Raw genomic sequence first — 22,515 nt, 5'->3', positions numbered from 1 at the left:
TACTTTGAGTTTGAACGATCTCAAACTAATAACAGTTTCAATTATATTATAAAGTAGTATAGTGTGTGTGTGTGTGTGTGTGTGTATGCCATAAATGATTACATTTTGTGGTGAAGACATGTTTAAAGTTTAGATTAAGGTTAGTGTTATGCAACACATGTAGGGATTTTCACCAAACTTGATGTGAAGCACAAAGCTGTTTCATATACGAAAATGTATTCCACAGAATCCGTCAACAAAGATGTTTATATATGACAATTGTGTAGCTGCTCTCCTTGTGCTTCCCTGAGTCTCTGTAGTGTTGCTGTTGTGTGTAGAATCTAACAATAAAAAGGAGCAGATGCAGTTTCATCCTCCGCACAGCAGGTGGCGGCTGGCGTGTAGTCGATCGTTAAAGGAAGAAGGTGGAACGCGGATATCCGTCAGATAATTGGTGGAGGTGCTGTGGCGTGACGTGACCTCAGAACATTGCTTAAGCAGACGTCCCCTCCAGTCCGGTGCACTTGTCGACCAGCGGGAACAGCAGCGGGTTGTCTGCTGCCTCCACACCTGTTAAAAGCAGCGGGTTACCGTCACACACCGAGCAGCCGGTATGGACTCGTGGCTCCGCTTCTCCGCTCAGAGTCAGGCCAAGGAGCGACTGTTCAGGTAAACACACCCCGTCCTCCACTCAGGACACGTGCTCAGCGTGTCCTCCTGCCATTGGTCATGACTGACCTCAGTTTGACCCATAGGTTGTCACGCAGCTGTTGTCATAGCAACAGGTCCTCAATCCCAAACTTGTTAAGTGGAATGTGGAAGTTAGTTCTAGTTTTTGAGTTATGTATAATTAATTATTAGACTGACACCTACATCTTAGTCTCCTGACCCAGTGCATGCTGGGAGGCTTCCCAAAAATACCTACCTCCCATACCCGTGGTCATATTTTATATCACTGTGAACTCCGGAGAATGTCCGCAGAAGTAGGTCTGTACTTTTTTACTTTCACCAAAGTTCACCTTTCATGTATGAGCGACACAGCAGGAGATTATCCGGTCAGCCGTACCACAACAGCACAGGACTCTCCGGAACGTTCAGGTGAGGGGGGGCACAGCAGGCAGAGCACGGATGTAGCGCATTCATTTTTCCGTGGATACCACCTGTTTTGGTTTACTGCACATCAACATTAGCATCGTCTCTAATCACAAAAAGCTCTCTTGACATCCTTTGTCTGTGTCTTCTACATGTGTGGCATGTGAGATATATTTTTATTTAAGTGTTTTTCATTTTTGCGTCAAGAGGAATTATCCAGTGTTTTACAAGTGGGCTGGCCGGAGAAACTCGAGAAAGTCCGGAGATTGTCTTTCGGACAATTTGCATTCTCATATACTGCCCCTCCAGAGAATGTCTGGAGATTTTCTGGAGTTCATGTCTGAAAGCAGTTTAATAGAGACACTCTTCAATAATTTACTTTGCATGGTGTTTGTGTCCATCTAATGGTGAACCTTAGCCTTCTTCATGAAAGAGACTGACAGTGTGCTGTGACTCACAGGGCTACTCAGTATGCCTGCACCCTGTTGGGCTACACCCTACAAAAGGGCGGGGCAGCAGCTGAACTCCGCAAAACCATCAGTCAGCTGGAAGCACACATGAGCCTTACCAGAAAACGTGAGTGCAGCAGCCAATTTTGTCGTTTGCAAATACCAAAGCTGAAAGAGTGTGACTGATCTGTCTGTGTCCCAACAGTGCTGCGTCTGGGAAACTCTATCGAGGCACTGGAGGCAGCCAAGAGGGCCATACACCTCTCTGACGGCGTGCTGAGGCTCTGTCTGACCATCAGCCACCTCAACAGAGCCATGTACTTTGCCTGTGACAATGTTCTGTGGGCTGGAAAGACAGGCTTTATCTCCAAGCTGGACCAGCACAAATGGAGTCAGAGGTCTTTCAGGTGAACTAGGTTCTTGTTTCTCTCTTGTCTACATGTACCTTATAATGACCAACTTATCTTCAGCACAAAGAACAACACACATCACCTAACTCTATTTGCACCAGCTATGTATCCACTAGTTTATGTGGAATTGGCCAACATGTACTCATCACTCTGAACACTCTGCAGGTACTACCTTTTTGCTCTGATCCTCAACCTGACTCGAGATGTGTATGAGCTCCGGCTCCTTATGGAGAGTGAAGCGCGCTACAGAGCCGCCAAATCCCCACCCTCTCCCTACCCCAGCACCGCTCTGCCTGATGACCCACTGTCGTCCTCCGCCACTCCGGCATTACCTGCCATGTCTATGTGGCTCCGCAGACAGCTCCACCTGATAGTGACAGTGCTGTACAGCAACCCGCCGCTGCTCTTGGACCTGCTGAAGAACAGCTGCGATATCTTCATCCCTCTGGAACGGCTCGGGATTTACCCCACAGGGCCGGGCTTTGTTGGGGCCTGTGGCTTGGCCTCCTCTGTCCTCTCTATCCTTACCATGGTCCACCCCTGGCTCAAACTCAAGCCATGAACCCAGATACACAGTGGAGAGGTCCTAAGGAGCCACAGGGAGGACTGTGAACTAGCAGTAAACCCACTGATCGCCCTGTGAAGTAAGGCAAGTTCTGAAATGATAGCAGGGCATCCAAATCCTGGAGACAAGCCCAAAATAAGTGACGCTCAAGTTTCTTTGACTCAGCATCAAAAACTGCTAAACACCTCCCGGCCTCAGAGCTGATCGATAGCAGCTCTGCTTCAATAGGTCCCCTCTATGCTAAGGTGTAGTGATGCTGCACTAAGCCATGACATTGGAAGACTCCTTGCTTGATTATTCTAATGATTGTGGTGTGTTGCATGTGTAACACAAGTTTCCGTCTGTTTAACTGATCATCAGCCACTCTAATGGCGTTTGTAGGCATCACCTTTATTCATATTAGAGAAGTCAAACAGTGACATACTGACCCAGGTGTTCATTTTCAGTACGTATTACTAGCAGAGCTCTTGTTAGCAACTCATGTCCAAATAAAAGTGTTTTAGGTTGGAGTCTCTCTTGGGACCTCTATACCCTGTAAGGTGTCATTCAGACAACATGTAGTTTTTAAATCTTGTTGCATAAAAAAGGCAAACTGCACATAACCATAATCCAGTGGTGGTCAGCATCATCTGCCATGAAACTCTTATAACACATCTTCAAAAGGGTTGTGGGCAAGTCTACTTAATGAAGGGGAAAACCTCTAGATCAATCGGTCTCATTTGGACCCCATTCACAGCACTGCTGTGTGGATGGTAATATTAGGACCTTGTTATAGAGAAAATTTAATTGGTATTATTTGAATGTGTCAGACACTCATCCTTTCTATAAAATGTTTAATGTCAGTTCACAGGCATAAGCTATCTGTGGGGTAGAAAAGAATCCTCGTCCGATCCAGCTCTCTTATTATCTTCTTAATTTGGCACAAACAACAGGACTCAAGCTAAATTAAAAAAAATCTTTACTATTAACTAATACAAAGAGGAGGTACAAACAACACAGGCAAAGTAAAACCAGTACAAAAAAAAAAAAGAGGTGTTCTCTCTGTGCACATCATGGGACCAGTGACCTTCAAGTCCAACACTTCCTGCTGCTGTCTCTGCCCAGGGAGGGGTTCCTCATCAACAACCAATACCCACTGTGGAGAGAGAACAGTACACAAGTGAGTAAATTCACCTATGATGTGTGTGTGTCTGTAGATGTACATGACCATGGCTAACTGACCAATATCGAGCAGTTTATTTATTTTCTTTATTGACATTATTACTGTCACTGCTAAAGGCTACTGCACATCAGAGGATAATCAAACATGTTTGATATTTGCAATAATTGGCTCAGACAGAAAAACAAAACAGCCAGCATCACCAGACGGAGGTTGGGTACTTGTACAGCTTCGACTAAAAACAATACATTTCTTCTCGCCTCCAGTGCTGCGGACAAACCCTTCTCAGCCATGACTACATCCACATAGGGGTGTGTGATATGTATGGTCTACGATAATATCTTTATTGTTGTTTAAGAATGTGCGAGCTCACATTATCAAGTATTGGGTAGAGCATACGCCCCTTGAGTGAGTGAGGGAGAGCCAGGGTCTCGCACGAGCTCCACAGGCCGAGCCGTGGTGCGCAAAGCCTGCATACAGGCACATGGAAAGAGCGCTCCTCTCCACTAGCCCAGTATGTGATGACAATAAATCATTTTTCCAGCGTTCTAGAGATCACAAAGCCTGCCGTCTCATTCAATGTGTGGGCGTGGGTCTCTCAGCCTTATCTCTCTCTTTTTCCTTCCCTCTCTCACTCTAACTCTCATTCCGGACAGAGGGTCAGGCTCCACCAGTGGTCAAATTATTGTTATCGGCAAATCCCAGAAAATAGAGATAACACATTTTTTTGTCAATATCGCACGCCCCTACATCCATTTTCTTCTTTGATTTGCGCTGCAAAACAGGACACGATGTTGCACATACATGTTTGTTGTCTTCTTCAATAACGCAAAATTCCCACACTCCAGTTCAGAAAGTTGTGGTAATGCACCTAAAAAGTTGTTTCTGGGAGATTCCAAGTCTCTGGAATCACCACTGTGAATTTTTTTCTATAACAGTGAGTGTGTGGTCTTAAATTTATCCGATTTTTTTATATAATCGTCAGAACTCACACACTAGATGATTTGGCCAGAAAGTATCATGTCTGTGGTCTCCCACGGTTTTTTTATCAGTCAAGAGTTGAAAGTCCTAATGTGCACCAGGCTGTACACACTGTCAAATAGAATAAGAATTAGAAGAACTATACTATAATTGAAGTAGGGAATGTGTACAGTAGGTGAGCTGCTGAATGTTTGTAGGTGGTGGTAGAATGTGGAGATGCTCTAACCTGAGCCCATCACTCCTGGGTCTCCATGCTCTCATCCTCTCCATCTCCTCCCTCCTCCAACGCTTCATCTTCCTCCTCCTTCCTCTCTGGAGGTTTCTCATAGGCCTTCTCTGATGGGGTGACGATCACACCGTCCCATGTAGACATCTCTGTTGCCAGGTCTGCAAAAACATTATTATTGAGAGCTGCTACTTGATGTTGGAGACACTCATTGTTCAGATGTCACTGATGAAACTATGTAGACTATTATCGTCATCACTGATGCTACAGTGTTTTCTACACAACTAGTTGCCAGGGTAAGAAGTCAGATTGGTCAGAGTTGCTTATTGCAATTAGCTAATGAGCACAGTCCTGGCACAGAGTGCTGGGTCTGTCTCATGACAGGTACTGCCCACTTGTTGAGAATGGTTAAACCATTGGTGGATGTCTGAATACATGTTTGTGAGAGTGTGACAGCACTGCTCTACAATAGAGCGAAGGCAAAAAACAAGTCACAAATGCTATGATGGCAAAAGTAGTGTAAAAAAGTGTTTATCATGAAACTGTGGTGGGACAAATGAGGCTACTGTGTGCTGCCAGTCTAAGTAATTGTTGGGAAACACCAGTAGTTTCTTCCTGGAAGATGTTGCACATTAGCAACCTGAGCTGAGAGATGTCTGATGTGTGGCTGTGGGACTTGTGAATACTTGAACGTGCAAAAAAACAACAGTGGCTATGCAGCCTTCAGGTAATAAATAAAAACAAAAGATTTAACATTATAAACAGAACATTGGCATGTAGTATGAGATTTTAGTTATAGCTCAATAACTACAAACACTGACACACCTATATACTGAGTAAGTGTTCTACCCCTGCAGTAAACAGGAAACCTGTCATAGTGAAAATGAGATTCTTACAGCTGGCATCTCCCTCCAGGCCAAGGATCTTCCTGTATCCTCCATGAGAGAGCACCCTCACCAGAGACTGAGCTGTGAAACAAACCATGTCCTGCACAAACGCACACAAATTACATTTACACACCGTCACCGCATTCAGTCTAATTTACGATGCTGTGACCCATACAGGATCTTTTGAGGGAATACAGATGTGTGTGATAGATGTGCTATGCCTTCTACATCACCATAAACAATTCCAGTTAAACAGCAGGAAAGGAGTTTATCCTTTTGAGATGTCCTGAATCCAGCAACCTGTATCTTTGGCAATAAAGGAGCAGGATCACACCTACCTGCTGTTCTAGAGTCATGACAGTGTGCACTCGGAAGTTTCCACTCTCACAGGGGTCGGTGATGCCCACAGAGCCAGGCAGAAAGAGACCAGCAGCCAGCATCTGCAGGCAGCGCCTTAAAACACAGTCCAACACTAAGCTTAGACACAGTGTCCCATCTGTGGTGACGATACAAAGGTGAGACCTGAGGTGAAAGGCAACCAACCTGTAGGCCACATTCAGGGACAGGGGCTGCCTGGATGGGTTGTTCATCACTGCAGAGTGGCCCTGCAACACATTGTGTCCCCAGTATAGCATTAAAGGCCTAAGATGTACATGTTGTCTTATCAACTAAGAGGACTTAAGAGTCTTACAAGCAAGTCCAGGATCCAGGGAGTAAGGGGTTCAAAACCAGGGAAGCGAAGCCTCAGGTCCTTCAGCAGGCGAATCAGCACTTTGACCCTAAAGATGAATAATGCATTGAGTTAAAATTATGTTTAATTGATGTTTGTATTGTGAGGCTGTGCCTTTGCATTAATCTGCTTTGGTGACAGAAAACTAGATTTACTCACGTTGACTGAGAGGCATTCTCCTCAAACCAGCGGGCGTGGCGGATGGCAGCGAGTGCACTCTGCAGCACCTTAATGTCCACTGAGGAGAACACAAGAACACATTGAATGCAAGTATTTAGGGCTGAATTCCAACCAGACCTTGGACTACATGCTTCCTCTGAATGCAATTACACATACAAGATAAAGCCCTGAAATAAATCACAACATTGATCAACATAGGAAAAATTATCTGATTTGAATTTGGTCACACATTTAGAAAACTGATGTATATAATTTGGTAAAGACCGAATAAACCTGTAAGCTGTCTTTAAGAATTTTAGCATTCATTCAAGATGATGGGAAACTGCATGGGTGAACACAGCAATGACTTACACTCAAACATCTAATGAAGAGATAATTAGTTACTACCACCTACATGTATTCAATATTTTAAAAGCAGCTGGTGGTCTCTTGATGGAGTTCTGTTCACCAGGTAGCAGTGAGGCTCTGATGTATTTGCTCTAAAGGTACTTCTGTACTGAAAATATGTTCAGGCAAAAATGAAAAAACTACAATTAAATGATGAATGAGATTTTTTTTTCCATCAACATGCTAATTAAAAGACAATAATGCACAGAATGCACTGCTGGCTACACTATCCTATTGTGTCCCATTTACAAAAAACTTGGCACAACCCTACTGCATTGTCAGTGTACATCTGTGATGGTATGTGTGTTCTGTAAGCTTTACAGTGCAGCTCAGGGTCCAGCTTGCGCAGGTTGGGAGGAACGGTTGTGATGAGGATCTTGACGGTGGCATCAGCTGAACTGATCTCGAAGCCCGTCTCGTTGGTCAGCATGGATAGCACTGAAAAAAGCAGATAAAAAGTCAGCTGCCAGTCATACAAATATTCATTTAGTCTTAAAACACTGTGTAAATGACCTTGTTTCGAGTGGAATATAAATGTCGAGCTGAACTAGGTCATTTACATTGTGTTTTTTTCTGTTTTACTACGTCTGAAGAATAGCTCACCATCGACTTCAATTGTATTGGATTCTGCTGCAACAAGGTTTAGCCCTGATACTCCTAAAGTGTTTAGTGGACTCAAACACTTCTTGCACCCCTCCATCTGCATAGTGCTGAGTAGATGAGTGAATTTTCAGTTTTGGGTTCACAATCCCTTTAAAAGGTTTACTGTTTGAACTAGCTCTGAACCAGCACTAGCAGCAGCCCAGCATTAGGTTACCTTTGATGGAAAGGAGATGCCTGTGTCCCACTTTCTGTCTGGTGCGATCTACTCTGATGAGACTCCCTAAGTTGCTACGCAATATGAAAAATCAATTTTCATTACATGTCTTGCTTTTCAAAGACTATGCAGACAATGTATGTATCTGAAAATGTGGGATATGCCTTCTACCTGTTAGGAAGTGAGGAACTCTGCCTTACCTTCAGCAGGATCCTGTGTGCGAAGGGTCTCCACTACTTTGTTTCCCAGAGCAGCAACTGCTTCCACTTTAAAATAAAAAAAACCCCAATATAAAACAGATGTAAAGGGATGTAAATAAATTTCGCTTTACGTCAACCACATTTTGACTCCTGACAGAGATTAATCACCTAAATCGTACACACAGGACCTTTAAAGAGAAGATAAGTATAGCAGCAGCTGTTTATATTTTAGACAATGTTAATTTTTACAGTTTTTAAGCATGTGACTTCACTTCCTTGAAATCACTCACATGTTGGGAGAATCTTGAGGATTACGACCAGGTCAGCAACATTGTGTCCTGTTGTCATGGTACCCTTCTTGTAAGAGCCCACCTGACGTACCTCTTCAATTTGCTATGAAAGAGACACAGGGTCGACATTATTAAAAGGAATTTGTATGAATACACACACACACACATATTTTCATTCAATACATGAAACTGTAACTGTCAAATCAATCTTTACTGGTCACACAGCATACATCATTATACAGCTTCAGTATGTGATGACACAGTCAATGACTTACCACTTCAAAGTTACCGGGTGCGACAATCAAGTTGTCGATAACATTATTGATCTTAGTGACCAGGGACAAGATGGAGGACTATGCAGAAAGAGACAGGGAAATAAGGTTTCTGTCAATAACCAACAAACTGTGAGCACAAACACATGAGAGTAACTTGTCTGAGTGCAGGTCTGTGGACTGACCTGCTCAGCAGGTGTGGGGCTCAGGTCCTGGTTTCTCTTCAGCAAACACTCGTTGAAAGCCGTCTCATCAGGGGCAGGTTTCACTCTGGGAAAGGCCATCTCACACTTGAGACAAACAACAGCCTGTTTCAGTTCTCAGTGCTACTCGTTAACTGTGGCAGTTTTATAAGGAGAACATGGTCTCCTCAACACAAGTTAGAAAGACAATTCTGCGTATGTGAACGAGGCATAGTGCAACAGGCTGTTGTGTTTGGGAAGTGCGCAACATAGCCCATATTCACAAATCCCAGTTTGTATCATAGGGCTTAACAAGGTGGGACATCCTCCGTTCTTAACCCTCGAGAAGACTAAAAAAACTACTAAAAAAAACCTATTAACAGGGGAAAAACATAGAAACCTCAGAGAGAGCCACATGTGGGGGATTCCATCTCACAGGATGGCAAGAAGTGAAATAGATGCTGCGTGTAACTCAACACATAACAGTATAAGACTCCACTATCTTGGTCTGAGAGTAATTCAAAGCCTCTTTGTGGTAAAAGTTGCTCCTCCAATTGAAAAGGTGTAGTTGTAGTTCCATGTCTACTGTAGAGTTCCAATTCAATCCAAAAGTCTAATGATTTGCTTTGTCAGCTGAAAAAAATGTGTTCGCTTTATTCACAATGACTGAAACACAGTGTACACCATTCAAACACCAGTCACTATGGATGTGGTTGGGATGTTCACACATGAAAGGTATAAGCTGAGCAGTTCTCACTTCTTTACAAATGTGTCTTGTTGCTCTGTGAGAGGCTCTTTGTAGAAAAACCCTCAGGTCCAGCATTTACGTCAGGGCAACACAAGATCTTTGAGATTACAGTTCTGGACACTGTGACATCACTCGAGGGTGTGCTTATACAACAGAGCACATCTAACCAACCACATCCAACAATGATGCTAACTGCAGCCAAGATGGAGTGGAGCTTACGACAGGGCAGTGATACACTTTTTTACTTACCACATAAAAATCAAATGGGATGTGTGGGACAAATGGACGGTACCTAAGAAAGAGATACACAGTTTGCAGTTTTTTAATAATGACCTCATAAGAACAGAATATCTGATGTACACTGAGGACTAGGAGGATTTGGACAGTTATACATTTTTTATTCTTCAGACTGTCGGACACCTCAGCTCATTCAGGCAGAAATAAAATAACTGATTCTACTTTAAATGTGAATATTTTAGTTCAGAATTTTAATTTGGGGGTCTTTTTGATTAAATTTGTCATCCTTACTAGCATGCCTGAATATGCATATCACATGACCATTTGTTTACACTTGGTGTATGTGTTACAGTGTAAACAGGAAGCAGTCTATTTGGAATACGGATACTTGCTTGGTTGCAGAAATGTGAATGAACAAGAAACAGTGATGGCGAAAAGAAAACCAGCAATTTCTTGCACATGAGATCAATTCTTACATAGTGTTCCTGAAGCCAAAGGATTTGTCACAACAAATATTGTTTATGTTGGCTAAAACTTCTACACAGTGCACAACAAACAATCAGCTGATCACATGTTTGGTTGGAACTTTGAAAAAACAAAACTTGAAATCACACCTGTATCTTCGGGGTTCTATGCACTGCAGCCACATGATTGGTGGCTAAGTAGGTATTTATCACCCAGACCCAGGTAATCATTAATAAGCAGTGATACTTTTTAAGTGAAAGGGAATCATGGTGCCCCTCATCTATTAACATCGGTCTAAGCTTAGATTCATGATGCCGCTATTTGTTGATAAAAACGTGAGGAGCATCTATAAGGTTCAACTCACCCCTGGACCAGTCCTCCCCGGGAACCGAAGCGGCCTCCCCGGCCCCTGCCACGGTCTCCTCTGGACACAAACACAGGAATGCAAGAACACTCAGAAAGGTTTGAAATTTACGATTTGATCTCACAGCGAAGACGCATACTATGCTACTAAGCTAGCGTGTAGGTTCATTCATTCATTCGTAAACTTGGCTAGGCCACAATAGCTAACGTTAGCATACCGGGCAGCTTTTAAATAACCGATATAGAAGGTAGAAGAACCACAACACTTCAGAGATGGTGTCGTGAACACGCTTCACATCATATTCATTCATATTATCACTAATGTACATGGTTAAGGTGTTAGCTAGTGTGCAGCGGTCTAACCATGTACGTTGCTATCTTACTAGCAACACGTCAGCTAACGTCAACACTCTGCTCAGACAAGCTGTCATACACCATGGAATGGAATGTCCAGCGTAGAAAATGACGAGTACCTCATTGCGTACGACGTTTTGGCAATTAAATTCGAAAATCTTGAGAGAAAATGTTCAACGTCCCTTTGAGGAGATGCTTCTTGTGCTGGTGCTTCTTCTTCTTCTGTAATACGTTCTTCTTCTTCTTCTGCTGCTGCTTCTTCTTCCTCGTTTACTTCGATTGGCGGTTGAAAAACCAGCTCCAGGCATTACTGCCACCTACCGGACTGGAGTGTGGGACATGAGATTGACAGTAAAACAAAATTAGATTTCATTTCCGTCAACTACTACACGGGCAGGAACCCAAATGAAGCGACCAGTCGGACCCACATTGTGTAGTGCGTTTAATGGATGGTAGAGAAGATCTTGTCTGCATGATTTTGTTGATTTAATGCTTATCAGTGCTGTGTGATGCTGTCTGATGCTATTAGTGCATTGTCTTTGTTGTTTTCCTCAACCCACTGCAACGTTATCAAAATAGCCACAAGCTCTACTGCAAACACTGAGTCGTTCTTTTTTTGATGGTTACGTCATGCATAAAAATGCTGCTCCTGTACATCCAGTCTCAGGGTCTTTTGAGTCATCTGTAAAATCAAACGTTTGCCTCTGAAGTGCTGAATGTAATTCTCTTGTTATCCTATCAGTAGGTATTTGTTTGGATCTTTTCCTCAGTAATTGTTGTATATTTATATCTACTGATGGTGACACAAATAGCAGGGAGGAATAGTAGAGGATGGAGTTCATATATAAACCTACATTTTTTGCTTTAATATATCCTACCCAACCAAAACTTATGATGACAAAATGTGTTTCATTATGCTCCCAGCAGTCCTCTATAATGGTCTTTGTATGATGTGAGCTACTATGTCCCTGCAGATTATTCCAGTATGATAGCATGATTTTTACTCTTCTAATTCTTAATGGCTCTTCCCCCATTTCCACTTGCATGGCAGCTACTGGTGATGTATTAAATACTCTGCTGCAGACTCCTGTACTTTTGCCTGCTCCACATCCAGCTTATTAAGGTGACCTAGTAAGTGTGCTGCTTACACTGCTGCTGACATATATGCTGTACATCCATAATGTAGTTTTGATCTCATAAGGGCCTGATTTCAGGCTTTCAACAATGATACTCTGTGTGATCCCCAGTCGTATCCTGACAGACATCTCAGTAGATTGTTGACATTTCTATTCTTCTTTTATAATCTTTTCAATATGCTATCTCAAGGTCAGCTTTTCATCAGACATCATTCTAAGAAATCAAATGACATTGACTTGCTCCATATAGTTTCAAAAATATTGTTTTATGGCATTTGGAAAAACATATCGGTTGTGTCTTTGCCACTGATTATTTGAAAGCCCACACGTTTGTCCATTGTTCCACTATCGCACTTGTATCCTGCAATTTTTCTGTATATATTTAAAATTCCTTCCCCTAATACATAATGACCCATCGTCAGCATATAATAATTTTCCTATTATTTTATTGATTTTGAGATGGACACAGTGGATGACGGTAGTTTAAAGTATTTATTATAAATTAAACAACCAAGGATTAACAATAAAGGTGGAGTGTGTATGTCAGTAGTGTCAGTAATGTCGATGTGAGTGTGTGAGCATAGTGACGTGTAAGGTGTGGTGGAGCGAAAGCACAACAAACGTCAAACAAAAGACAAACGTGCAAACACTGGCCGGGATGAGTCCAAGTGAAAAGCCAGCTGGACTTGTATCCTATGGGAGGCCCAGGTGATCTGAACCTGCTGGCTGTCCCCAATGCACTCCTCTGGTACCTTCAAGGACACATTGGAAAACACAGTAACTGTCCGACACTCTCAACAGTCAGGCAGGGCCATCACAATTTTCTCAAAAATATAATTTATCATAATGTTAAACAGCACCAGACTACAAACACTGCTCTGTGGGGTTCCATTTTGTACTCCATATATTCTTGAATATTCTGTACCAACCTTCACCTTTATTGATCTGCCATATAGGAAGTCTGCATATCTTGAACTGCCATTAGATGGTTTAAGTCTTATCTCTCAGATTTCTGTTTCCATTGGACATACCATCTCATCCTTGGCTCCATGATGTGCGGGGTGCCACAAGGTTCTATTTTTGGTCCCATCCTATTGCCGCTATCCATTACGTCATCAGCTATTATGTCTATTCATCTATTATGTCATCAGCGATTTTAATGGGATATCATATAATTTCTATGCCAATGACCCAAATCTACTTGTATTTTAAGCCAGACATCAGTGTGATGAGTGTCCTAATAAAGTGCCTAGCTGCCATTAAGGAATGGATTTCCCTTAACTTCCTTCAGTTAAATTCAAACAGAACAGAGATAATAATCTTAGGTCCCGATCAGCTAACAGGCAAACTCCCATTATTTCTCAATATTAAACCAATATTAAAACAACAGCTAAATAGGTGTCACAGTCACAGCTCTTGACACACTACAATCGTATTCGCAACCTGAAATCAACCAGCCTGTCCATTTTAGCTGTCCCTAGGTCAAGGCTGGCTACTCAAGGTGACTGAGCTTTCTCTGTCAGGATCCCAAGGCTCTGGAACTCCCTGCCTGACAAGATAAGTCTCGCCAACTAACTACCTTTAAATCACTGCTACACCAATGGTGTATCTCTACACCATTAGGAGAATAGTGTCTACTTCCACACATACTGTCTTATTTCCAAGCAGTACCCAAGGTCAGTTTATAGATAAAGGGCCAACTAGCAGCACATTGTTATGTCTACACTCAAGGACCTTTACCTAATTCAAAGGCCAGACAAAGAGGCACCAAACTCTAACCCTTTTGGGTATAACATCAGTGGCTAGATGTAAGGACACAATGTGATTTAGGAATACATGCTTTAGGCTTAAATATCCAATAGGATGTGAACACCTACATGTAACATAGAGAAGGACAGCAATTAGCTGCAATTAGCCTTTCATGGATGATGTGCTGGTGTAATAGAATGGGTGAAGCAAGTACAGGGTATATGTTGATGCTGTGGGAAACATCTTCAGACTTGGGGGTGACAATTTTTCATGTTACTTTGTTAGCGTTTGTATATTGTTCCACCTTCTGGTCTCCTTGCTGATCAAGTCTACATTCAAATCTTCTGTATAAGACATCAGCTGCTGCCTGAGTTCTCCTTTCACCATCTTCTAAAAAACTTCCATAACACTACAGTGGCATTTGAACTCCTGATTCCTTTTGTCTTACTTTTATTGCAATCACATTGTATGTAATTTCTTAGATATGACAGCTTTTGACTCTGCTGCCTAATAGAATCAGTCAGATTTACCTTTAGACTCAGTCTACCCTCAGGTTTGGCTTTTAATGTATTGAAAAAAAAGGCTGAAACCAGTAAACACCATACTGCCTGGTGTGCACATTACACACTTACATTGACAGGACGGCTGGTTTCAGGAGATCAGAGCAGCTGTTTGGGTCTTGGACTACACTACATTTAGGGAAACCTTTTACAAGGCAGGATTTGTCACAATAAATAGTGAAAGCTATTGCCACAGCCTATAATTGAAGGTGATCGCAACCCCCCATAGGTCTGTGTGCTCATTCCACCTGTGGTATGATACATACAGGACAACTTTAAGACCTTAGACTTTAGGACTTCAATGTTCATCTGTCCTGATCCTTAGGCCGCTTATGGTTATAATCATGCAGCGGAGGAAACCTGCTAAAAAAGTGAACGTAGCCGAAAACATGAATCAATAAGTTCTGTTCTGTCTCGTGATGTATCGAGAGAATCGAGAAATTTCAGTTCAATTCAATTCAATTTTATTTGTATAGCACCAAATCATAATACACATTATCTAAAGGCTTAGAAGGTCAGGACCTTAAAATCATATTAAATATAGAGAAACCCAACAGTTCCCACAATGAGCAGCACTTTGGCAACTGTGGAGGAAAAACTCCCTCATTAACAGGGAAAAACCTCTAGAACCAGGCTCAATGAGCAAAGAAAACGGGGGAAGGAGAGGAGAGATGGGTGGAAAAGAGTAGAGAGAAGAGAGAGTGATAGTGGGGAGGGGGAAGTAGGGAAAGACCGGGGACACTTTGAGCGCCATCAGGTATCAGATCTGACTAGTTTAAATGTAAACAATAACAGTGTAAAGATTATTAATTATTATTGATTACAGGCACAATTCATATCATAATTAATAACTGAAATAGTGTAATTAATAATAGTAATAATGGTCAAAGTTGTTGTCTTGAGGTTCCGGGGTCAGAGATATCTGCAATGAGAGAGTAAAAGAGAGAGAGAGACTATGGGAGTACAAAGTGAAATAGACATTGACATGTATTAAAATAAATAAATGAAAGAATGTGGGGGGGTAGAGAGACAGAGAGAAGTGGAGAAGTGCTCAGTGCATGATGGGAGTTCCCCCAGCAATTCCCACCTTTCACATTTGAGAGAGGAGGTAATCTGCATAGAACATTTCTTGATGTTATTCATTAACTGGGGAAGTTCTGTGGTAATATGTTCCAGGTCTTTTTTAAAAATCCTATTCACCTGCAGTGCTACAAGGCACATTTTAAATAGTTAACGCATAACCTAGTGTCTCCCCTACAGTACAATAACCTGTATCCCCTTACATATTACATTAACTAGTAGCTCATGCGTGTACATTGGCAAGACACAAGTTAACTATATCTGTTTTTGTCTTTTGGATAATTAGCTGTAAACTGGAGGCACTGGAAAAACCACCACAACTGGGACAGGAGGTGGGAGGTGCTTCCTGCCTGTCTGACATGACTGTGTGCTCACTAAAGGTGTGCACCTTCACTAGTCCTTACGATTTGATTAGTATTCAGCGATCAATGATTCAAATGCACAACAATGCATCTCAATGAATTTCAATGTATCACATCCACATTTTCCAATATTACTGCACATGGCTGCTTTTTTATCAGTTACTATCAGTTAATAAAATCAGTCAAATATGAACTCTCTTTTTATTTAGAAAGTGGTTTAAAAAGTTTTATAGACTGTTTCTGTTATTACAAGCTCATACATACATACAAATATGAAGAAGGACAGAGATCGGATCATGACTTCATCACTTTAATCCTGATGTCCTGACTGTGCACCTCACGTTATGTATTCTGTTGCTTCTCATTTTTAAACATGTGTCTCATAAACTCTAGAGCGAAACAAACAAATACAAAGCAAACGTCAGTCCCTTATGTGTCCTAATAACTTGTGATCAGTGATGGTGTTGATTATTAAAGTGCAAAGTGAGCACAGGTCAGAGGGGGAAGTGAGGAGGAAACCTGACACAGGATGACCGGACCTTTATGTCACCTAAGACATTACAAGATACAAACCCCTCTCTTAGCTCACAAGCAGGCAAAAGTGGAATGTCGATTTATTATCAATCTAAGTATAAGATTGTTGTTATTTGTGGGTTGGGTTGGGTTTGTCTTTCATATTCGTCAATTATCTTTTAGTTGAATGGTGCTTGTGATCTTTATTATTTATTATTTAATACGTTTGTTTATGACTTATAACAATCAGTTTTGTCACTAAACATAATTGGGTTTTGAATTGAATTGAAATCAGTCAGTTTTACATGTCTGTTGGTGTGTTGCCTTATTCCTGATGCACACTGTAGATTTGTATACCTTGTGTTGCGCTATACCTCTACAGTAGAGGTATGATGAAGATGTGTCATATGAACCATCATGTTTTGTGTATTCAGGGTGGGATTGGATTGTTTGTTTTTCTCTTAGTGTTTTTGAAATCAAATCACAACATTCAAAACGAAGAGGTGTAATCCATCAGCTCCTGTCACCACTGATAAGCTCCACCCATGTATTTTTTGAAGGAGTGGGGGGTGGGGTTCTATTGCAACCATTACTAACAGCAACACTACAGACAGATAGGCAACACCGAAAGTAAAGTGGTCAATGTTGGAATCAAACTACTGACACCAAAACAAGCCTACAAAGACAATGCAACTTTTCATTTGTCACTTCTGTGACTTGTGACTGTGAAAGATGTCAAAAGAGCTCCTGGTGATAAGGTTAAATTGAAGTGTTGATTTCTGCAGTGGATTTAATGTTAGATGATCTAGATCAAACACATCTAACATTGAAATACAGTTGTTCAGTACAGAAAATATATTAGGGCATCCCACAATATACATTTACATATAAAGTATTTACCTATTATAATGGATTTGTGAATAACAACATATGTTATACATGACTCCCATGACAAATTTGAAAAATAAGAAATCTGTCATGTGAGGAATTCCATAAAACCTGTTGTTGTTTGAACATTTAATAGGAGATCAGAAATATATACAACTTATTCTTTCTTTGTTTAATGCTCATGGTATGTTAATTTCCTTTTTGTTGAGTAGTACCTGCAGTCGTACCAGTAGCAGACATGTACAAACAGAACTTGATATAAGCAGTTACCTGCAAATGACAACAGTTAAAATAACCTGAAAGAGTGGGAAAATAAAGATGATTGTGATTGTATGTTGTTTTAGTAGATTTAAAAACTAAACATCCTCCCAAGGCTTTTAGTTTGACAATTAACCCTGACAATGGGGTATATAATAGGCTGCACCCACACAATACCTGAAAGTAAACTTAAGATGAGATAGTATTTGAAATCAAAAGTTTATGCAACACACCGATATCTCCACATACGAAATTAAGCTTGATTTCTTAGCCAAAGTAAACAGTGAGGGTGTATGTGAGGCACTTTTGCCTTTTCATCTGAATAATGCAGAAGAGATATCATTCAATTCTGGACCAGCCTCTAATCCCTGCCCATTCTTAACCTGAGTGAATAAAACCCTCCACATAAAAAAACTACAACACCATTTATGTCTTCAAGTCGGAACATCTCAGAGATCACCAGAACAGTACTTGATTAGCTAACTTGACTTGGACTCACCATGTTACAACTGGGATGGCTGTGGACCATGTGTTTTGTGACAACATCAGGTAAGAAATATTCCCTCATATATGGTGTTTGGAAAAATAAAATGAATGTACTTGTAATGAACTTGTGTCTGTATTCCTGAAATTTCTATCCTTTACAACTCAGAGACAACGAGAGGTGTACTGCTCAAAACACAATACTGGGTTTTGCATATTTACTGAGGCACCACCTAAAATAAGACAACTGAAATGAAATATTTGGTAACATACTGGACATGTTCAAGAGACTGGGTTTTAGGAAATTTGGTAGAACAAAATGTACAGTATAATTCAGTGTAGCAGAACAGTATGTAATGAAAACTACATTTAATTCATTTATTTAACCAGCAATGTACCTCCAAAGGAATACCTGGCCAAGACAGGAAGCAGGACAGATAAAACAGAAAAAACTATAGCACAGGTAAAAACACACAGACTGCAGCAAAAATGAAAATCTAAATAACCAGCAGCCCAGGGCACCATATTTCAAGATTCCATCTATTCAACCAGGCAAGTTAGAAACATCTTAGTCAAAATTGTATTACTAACCTTAAAAGTTGTGCTTACTATGGTCAAAAAGGTCCATTATAGTGGATCCGTATAATGCACAACAACCAATGACTACTCTGCCGTATACTAAAACAAGTGGAGTAGGTTAAATAGACCACACTTTCTCTTCTTCTGCACTGACTTTAAAGGACACTGCTTGATGCTCAGGCACAGCCACATATTTCTAAGAGTGATAATTAGGTATGTGTTAGATATATTTAGATATTTAAAAAGTGTCCTTCTGTACCTCTGTCTGCTATTGAAAAGAGAACGCATTACAATGCTGCACTCAAATTCACGATAAACTCTTGACAGAGGAAGTAAATATTTTTGAACCTACTGCTAGGCCCACATGAGAAACATGCAGTGCAGTAGTCTTTAAAAAAAAAAAAAAATCAATATATGAAAACATCACTGATATCTTTATTTTTAGTTTTCATTGTTATTCAAGTCCCCATCAATCATTTTAGCATTTTGTTAAACTAATATTCACTAAATCATTTCTAAGGGTGCAAGCTGTCATATCTACATGTGTGGATAACTGTGCAGTTCATGTTTCTCCCTTAAGTTAATAGAAAATATTTCACATTGAACCTGCAGGTCTACTGACTGTCCAGTCTCTTCAGCTGCATGACCTTCTCAGTGAAGAGCAAGTCAGCTCTTCTGAACAGACGGTCTTCTTTCTTCCAATGGAGATCACCAACAGAGTCTTCAACAGCAAGCTGCTCAACTCTGCATCTGAGGAATATAAGATCATGTATAAAGAAGTCACTGACTTGGTAGGATAAATAAAGATAGATGTTGTTGATGATAAGCACATAAGTAGCATCATGACAATACTATCTCATACCTTTATAATGCTGATGATGACAACTTATTTCAAACTAATCTTGATCTTGTTTGTAGAGCCATACATTGCTTGCAAATATAGTATCAAACATGTCACTGAACACACACCCAAAATTGTTCTGTACTTATTATGCATTTATTTTAATCAAAGGCCAGAGAGAAAAAACGCGATTGTGTCCCCAATGGTTTTTTTCAATATCATTTATCTGCACTGTGACAGTTGTTAAACAGATTTACTTTGTCTAGTTCCAGCAGCTCCACAGTAGCAACTGCTCTCCTTCACTAAGTCTCCTTCTGAATGAGGTTTCAGCTTCTTAGCTATTAGATCACTTAAAGGTTCAGTGTGTAGAATTTAGTGATATCTAGTGTTGAAGTTACATGTTACAGCTAAACACCCCTCACCTCACCCTCCCCTTCCAAAAGATGAATGAAAAACAATGACAGAGAACCTGTGGTAGTCTTTAATTGTCATAAAAAAACTCAAAAGGTGTTTAGCTTGTCCAGTCTGGACTAATGTAAAAAAACATGGCAGCCTCCGTAGAGAGGAACCCCTCGATGTAAATATAAAGTATTTAAATACAAAGGGCCTTTTCTGAGGTAAAGAAAACTACAATTCATACAATTTAGATGAAATGAACTAGTGAAAACATCATGAGGATTATTTTACATAAAATTTCTGCCAGTAGTTTCCTTTCACCTAAATCTTACACACTGGACCTTTGACACAAAACCAGTCATGTGACATTGTCTCTGTCAGAGTGTGATCTTATGCTTGTTGGACAACAAACTCCACATAAGAGTATTAACTTTATCCAAGAGCATTTATCTGTGTATCTCAGCTGCATGTTTCTAGTTGTAACACAGTATGAGATGTTGGAGATTTTGTTTTATCACTGATTGGCCTACATAAACAGGGCCCATGGTTTGCAGATAAATGCGCCTCAACCTTTCAAAGGACAATTTATTTATTTGCATGTTTCCCCTTACAATCAATGTATTAGATATGTATCTAGATATTCTTAATAACTATATAATTCCAAACAAGAATGGGAGCTGTTCAGCCCAAACATGTGTAGACTACTGTTACTGAACTGTAGAGATACTGATGCAGTAAGTATATACCTTACATAATAGTAGTACAGTAAGCAGTAAGGTTTTACTACAGTGTGCTGTTACTTCTGTATTTCAAAGTTAGAGCAAAGATGTTGATCTTTTTTTGTCCTCTTCTTGTTTTGCAGCTTGATAGCATCTATGAGTGCTCTAGTGATGCTGTATGTCCCACAAAAGGCTTCTATGGAGGTGTTGCAGCTATGACTTTCAGGTATCATATACCATAGATCTCATACTCATAAAGGAACTCTATTTGTGGGTATACATTATGCAAGATGTAAAAAAACCAGAAAGAACAACACAGCCAAAACTAATTTGTAATGCAGTTTTGGTATTTAGTATTTCAGTATTAAGTACAACTGTATTTTTTGAGGAACTATCAGGTGTACAGGTGTTTTTCACAATAAGAATGGAACCAGAATGTCCCATACAGTATGACATTTAACAATGTGGCTGAGGAGCTAGAGCTGTCATCCTCTAAACAGAAGATCGGCAGTTCAATCCCAGACTTCCCGCTCTGCATGCCAAAGTTTCCTTGAGCAAGATACCAACCCGCATAGAAAAAGTCCATAGATGATGCACTAGGTGAATGTTTGTGAATGTGTTAATGGCAATAAACTGTATTGTCAAGTGCTTTGAGTTGTGATCAAGACTAGAAAAGTGCTCTATAAATACAGAACATTTACTTTTTTTTTTCATTCACAGCTCGGGATCAGTTATTGCAAATGCAACTGTTGTCTTCAATACCTTCACTATCAATCCATCCGTTGTCCACATATTATTTGTTGAAAATGCCGACAACATTCAGCCCCAGACTCTCCAACTTAATCTGAACTACACAACCAGTAAGATCTGCTTTTGGACATATAATTGTAGTTGATCCAACTTAGTCAAGTTCAGCTTGTGTCTTGAAGCAATATTAAATGTTTGTAATCTTTTTTTCCCTTCAGTTGACAAAATTATAGAAAAAATGCCTGAGCCATCAGCTACTACAACAACACCAAAAATGACAACAACACCTACTAAAATTACTACAACACCAACAACACCTATGACAACCACTACAACACCAACAACACCTATGACAACCACTACAACACCAACAACACCTATGAAAACCACTACAACACCAGCAACACCTATGACAACCACTACAACACCAACAACACCTATGACAACCACTACAACAACAGCAACACCTATGACAACCACTACAACACCAACAACACCTATGAAAACCACTACAACACCAACAACACCTATGACAACCACTACAACACCAACAACACCTATGACAACCACTACAACACCAACAACACCTATGACAACCACTACAACACCAACAACACCTATGACAACCACTACAACACCAACAACACCTATGAAAACCACTACAACACCAACTACCCCTATGACAACCACTACAACACCAACTACCCCTATGACAACCACTACAACACCAACAACACCTATAACAACCACTACAACACCAACAACACCTATGAAAACCACTACAACACCAACAACCCCTATGACAACCACTACAACACCAACAACACCTATGACAACCACTACAACACCAACAACACCAATGACAACCACTACAATACCTACTACAACAACAACAGCTACCACTGTAATCACCTCTACCACTATCACAGTGCAAGATCCTACAACATCTTCTTTAAGTGGTACAAATGTCTCTCCTGATGACACCACATTTGTTTCAACCACAATCACACATCATGGAACACATCATAGCACTTACACAGGTGATGGAGAACAAAATTCCACACAAGACCCTGTAGTGGAAAATTCTTCAACTGTGAATCCACATGACAAATGGACAGATTCTCAAGGTGTCTCAGAGGGAAAGCCCAGTGATCCTCAGCCCTCGGGTGGTGGCAGCAGCAGCAGGAGAGATGGGAGCAGAGACTGGGTTCCTGGATGGGGTATTGCCCTC

General features: G+C 40.7%; 2 protein-coding genes and 1 long non-coding RNA gene across 3 annotated transcripts; 2 read left to right on the top strand and 1 right to left on the bottom strand.

Moving 5' to 3' along the window:
* The first annotated feature begins 139 nt into the window (after window positions 1-139).
* Window positions 140-3,004, top strand: pex11b (peroxisomal biogenesis factor 11 beta). The gene is made up of 4 exons (XM_020105303.2): window positions 140-648; window positions 1,532-1,647; window positions 1,726-1,927; window positions 2,096-3,004. Exons 1-4 carry the CDS (start codon window positions 593-595, stop codon window positions 2,490-2,492), a joined length of 771 nt encoding a protein of 256 aa, XP_019960862.1. The 5' UTR covers window positions 140-592; the 3' UTR covers window positions 2,493-3,004.
* A 432-nt stretch (window positions 3,005-3,436) lies between these two features.
* On the bottom strand, window positions 3,437-11,252 carry ilf2 (interleukin enhancer binding factor 2). Its single transcript, XM_020105302.2, has 15 exons — window positions 11,093-11,252; window positions 10,621-10,680; window positions 9,804-9,846; window positions 8,810-8,914; window positions 8,628-8,705; window positions 8,353-8,455; window positions 8,063-8,128; window positions 7,367-7,483; window positions 6,638-6,716; window positions 6,440-6,527; window positions 6,292-6,353; window positions 6,087-6,201; window positions 5,758-5,848; window positions 4,862-5,022; window positions 3,437-3,630 (listed from the first exon to the last, which is right to left on the bottom strand). Exons 1-14 carry the CDS (start codon window positions 11,095-11,097, stop codon window positions 4,871-4,873), a joined length of 1,164 nt encoding a protein of 387 aa, XP_019960861.1. The 5' UTR covers window positions 11,098-11,252; the 3' UTR covers window positions 3,437-3,630; window positions 4,862-4,870.
* Window positions 11,253-19,169: 7,917 nt separating this feature from the next.
* Window positions 19,170-21,580, top strand: LOC138407278 (uncharacterized). Its single transcript, XR_011240723.1, has 3 exons — window positions 19,170-19,372; window positions 20,681-20,763; window positions 21,258-21,580. It is a non-coding gene; the product is annotated as an uncharacterized lncRNA (long non-coding RNA).
* The last annotated feature ends 935 nt before the right edge of the window (window positions 21,581-22,515 follow it).

The sequence above is a fragment of the Paralichthys olivaceus genome, chromosome 3 (genome assembly GCF_024713975.1).
Source record: "Paralichthys olivaceus isolate ysfri-2021 chromosome 3, ASM2471397v2, whole genome shotgun sequence".
Classification (NCBI taxonomy): Eukaryota; Metazoa; Chordata; class Actinopteri; order Pleuronectiformes; family Paralichthyidae; genus Paralichthys; species Paralichthys olivaceus.
This window is presented reverse-complemented; position numbering and strand designations above follow the sequence as displayed.

What these genes read in the sequence shown, in the direction of transcription:
- pex11b (XM_020105303.2), top strand. Translation starts at nt 593, where the DNA reads ATGGACTCGTGGCTCCGCTTCTCCGCTCAGAGTCAGGCCAAGGAGCGA. An exon ending in CATGAGCCTTACCAGAAAAC is followed by an intron (nt 1,648 to 1,725) that starts GTGAGTGCAGCA and finishes GTGTCCCAACAG; the next exon opens with TGCTGCGTCTGGGAAACTCT. An exon ending in TGGAGTCAGAGGTCTTTCAG is followed by an intron (nt 1,928 to 2,095) that starts GTGAACTAGGTT and finishes AACACTCTGCAG; the next exon opens with GTACTACCTTTTTGCTCTGA.
- ilf2 (XM_020105302.2), bottom strand. An exon ending in CACCCGGTAACTTTGAAGTG is followed by an intron (nt 8,456 to 8,627) that starts GTAAGTCATTGA and finishes TCTCTTTCATAG; the next exon opens with CAAATTGAAGAGGTACGTCA. An exon ending in CCTCAAGATTCTCCCAACAT is followed by an intron (nt 8,129 to 8,352) that starts GTGAGTGATTTC and finishes TTTATTTTAAAG; the next exon opens with TGGAAGCAGTTGCTGCTCTG.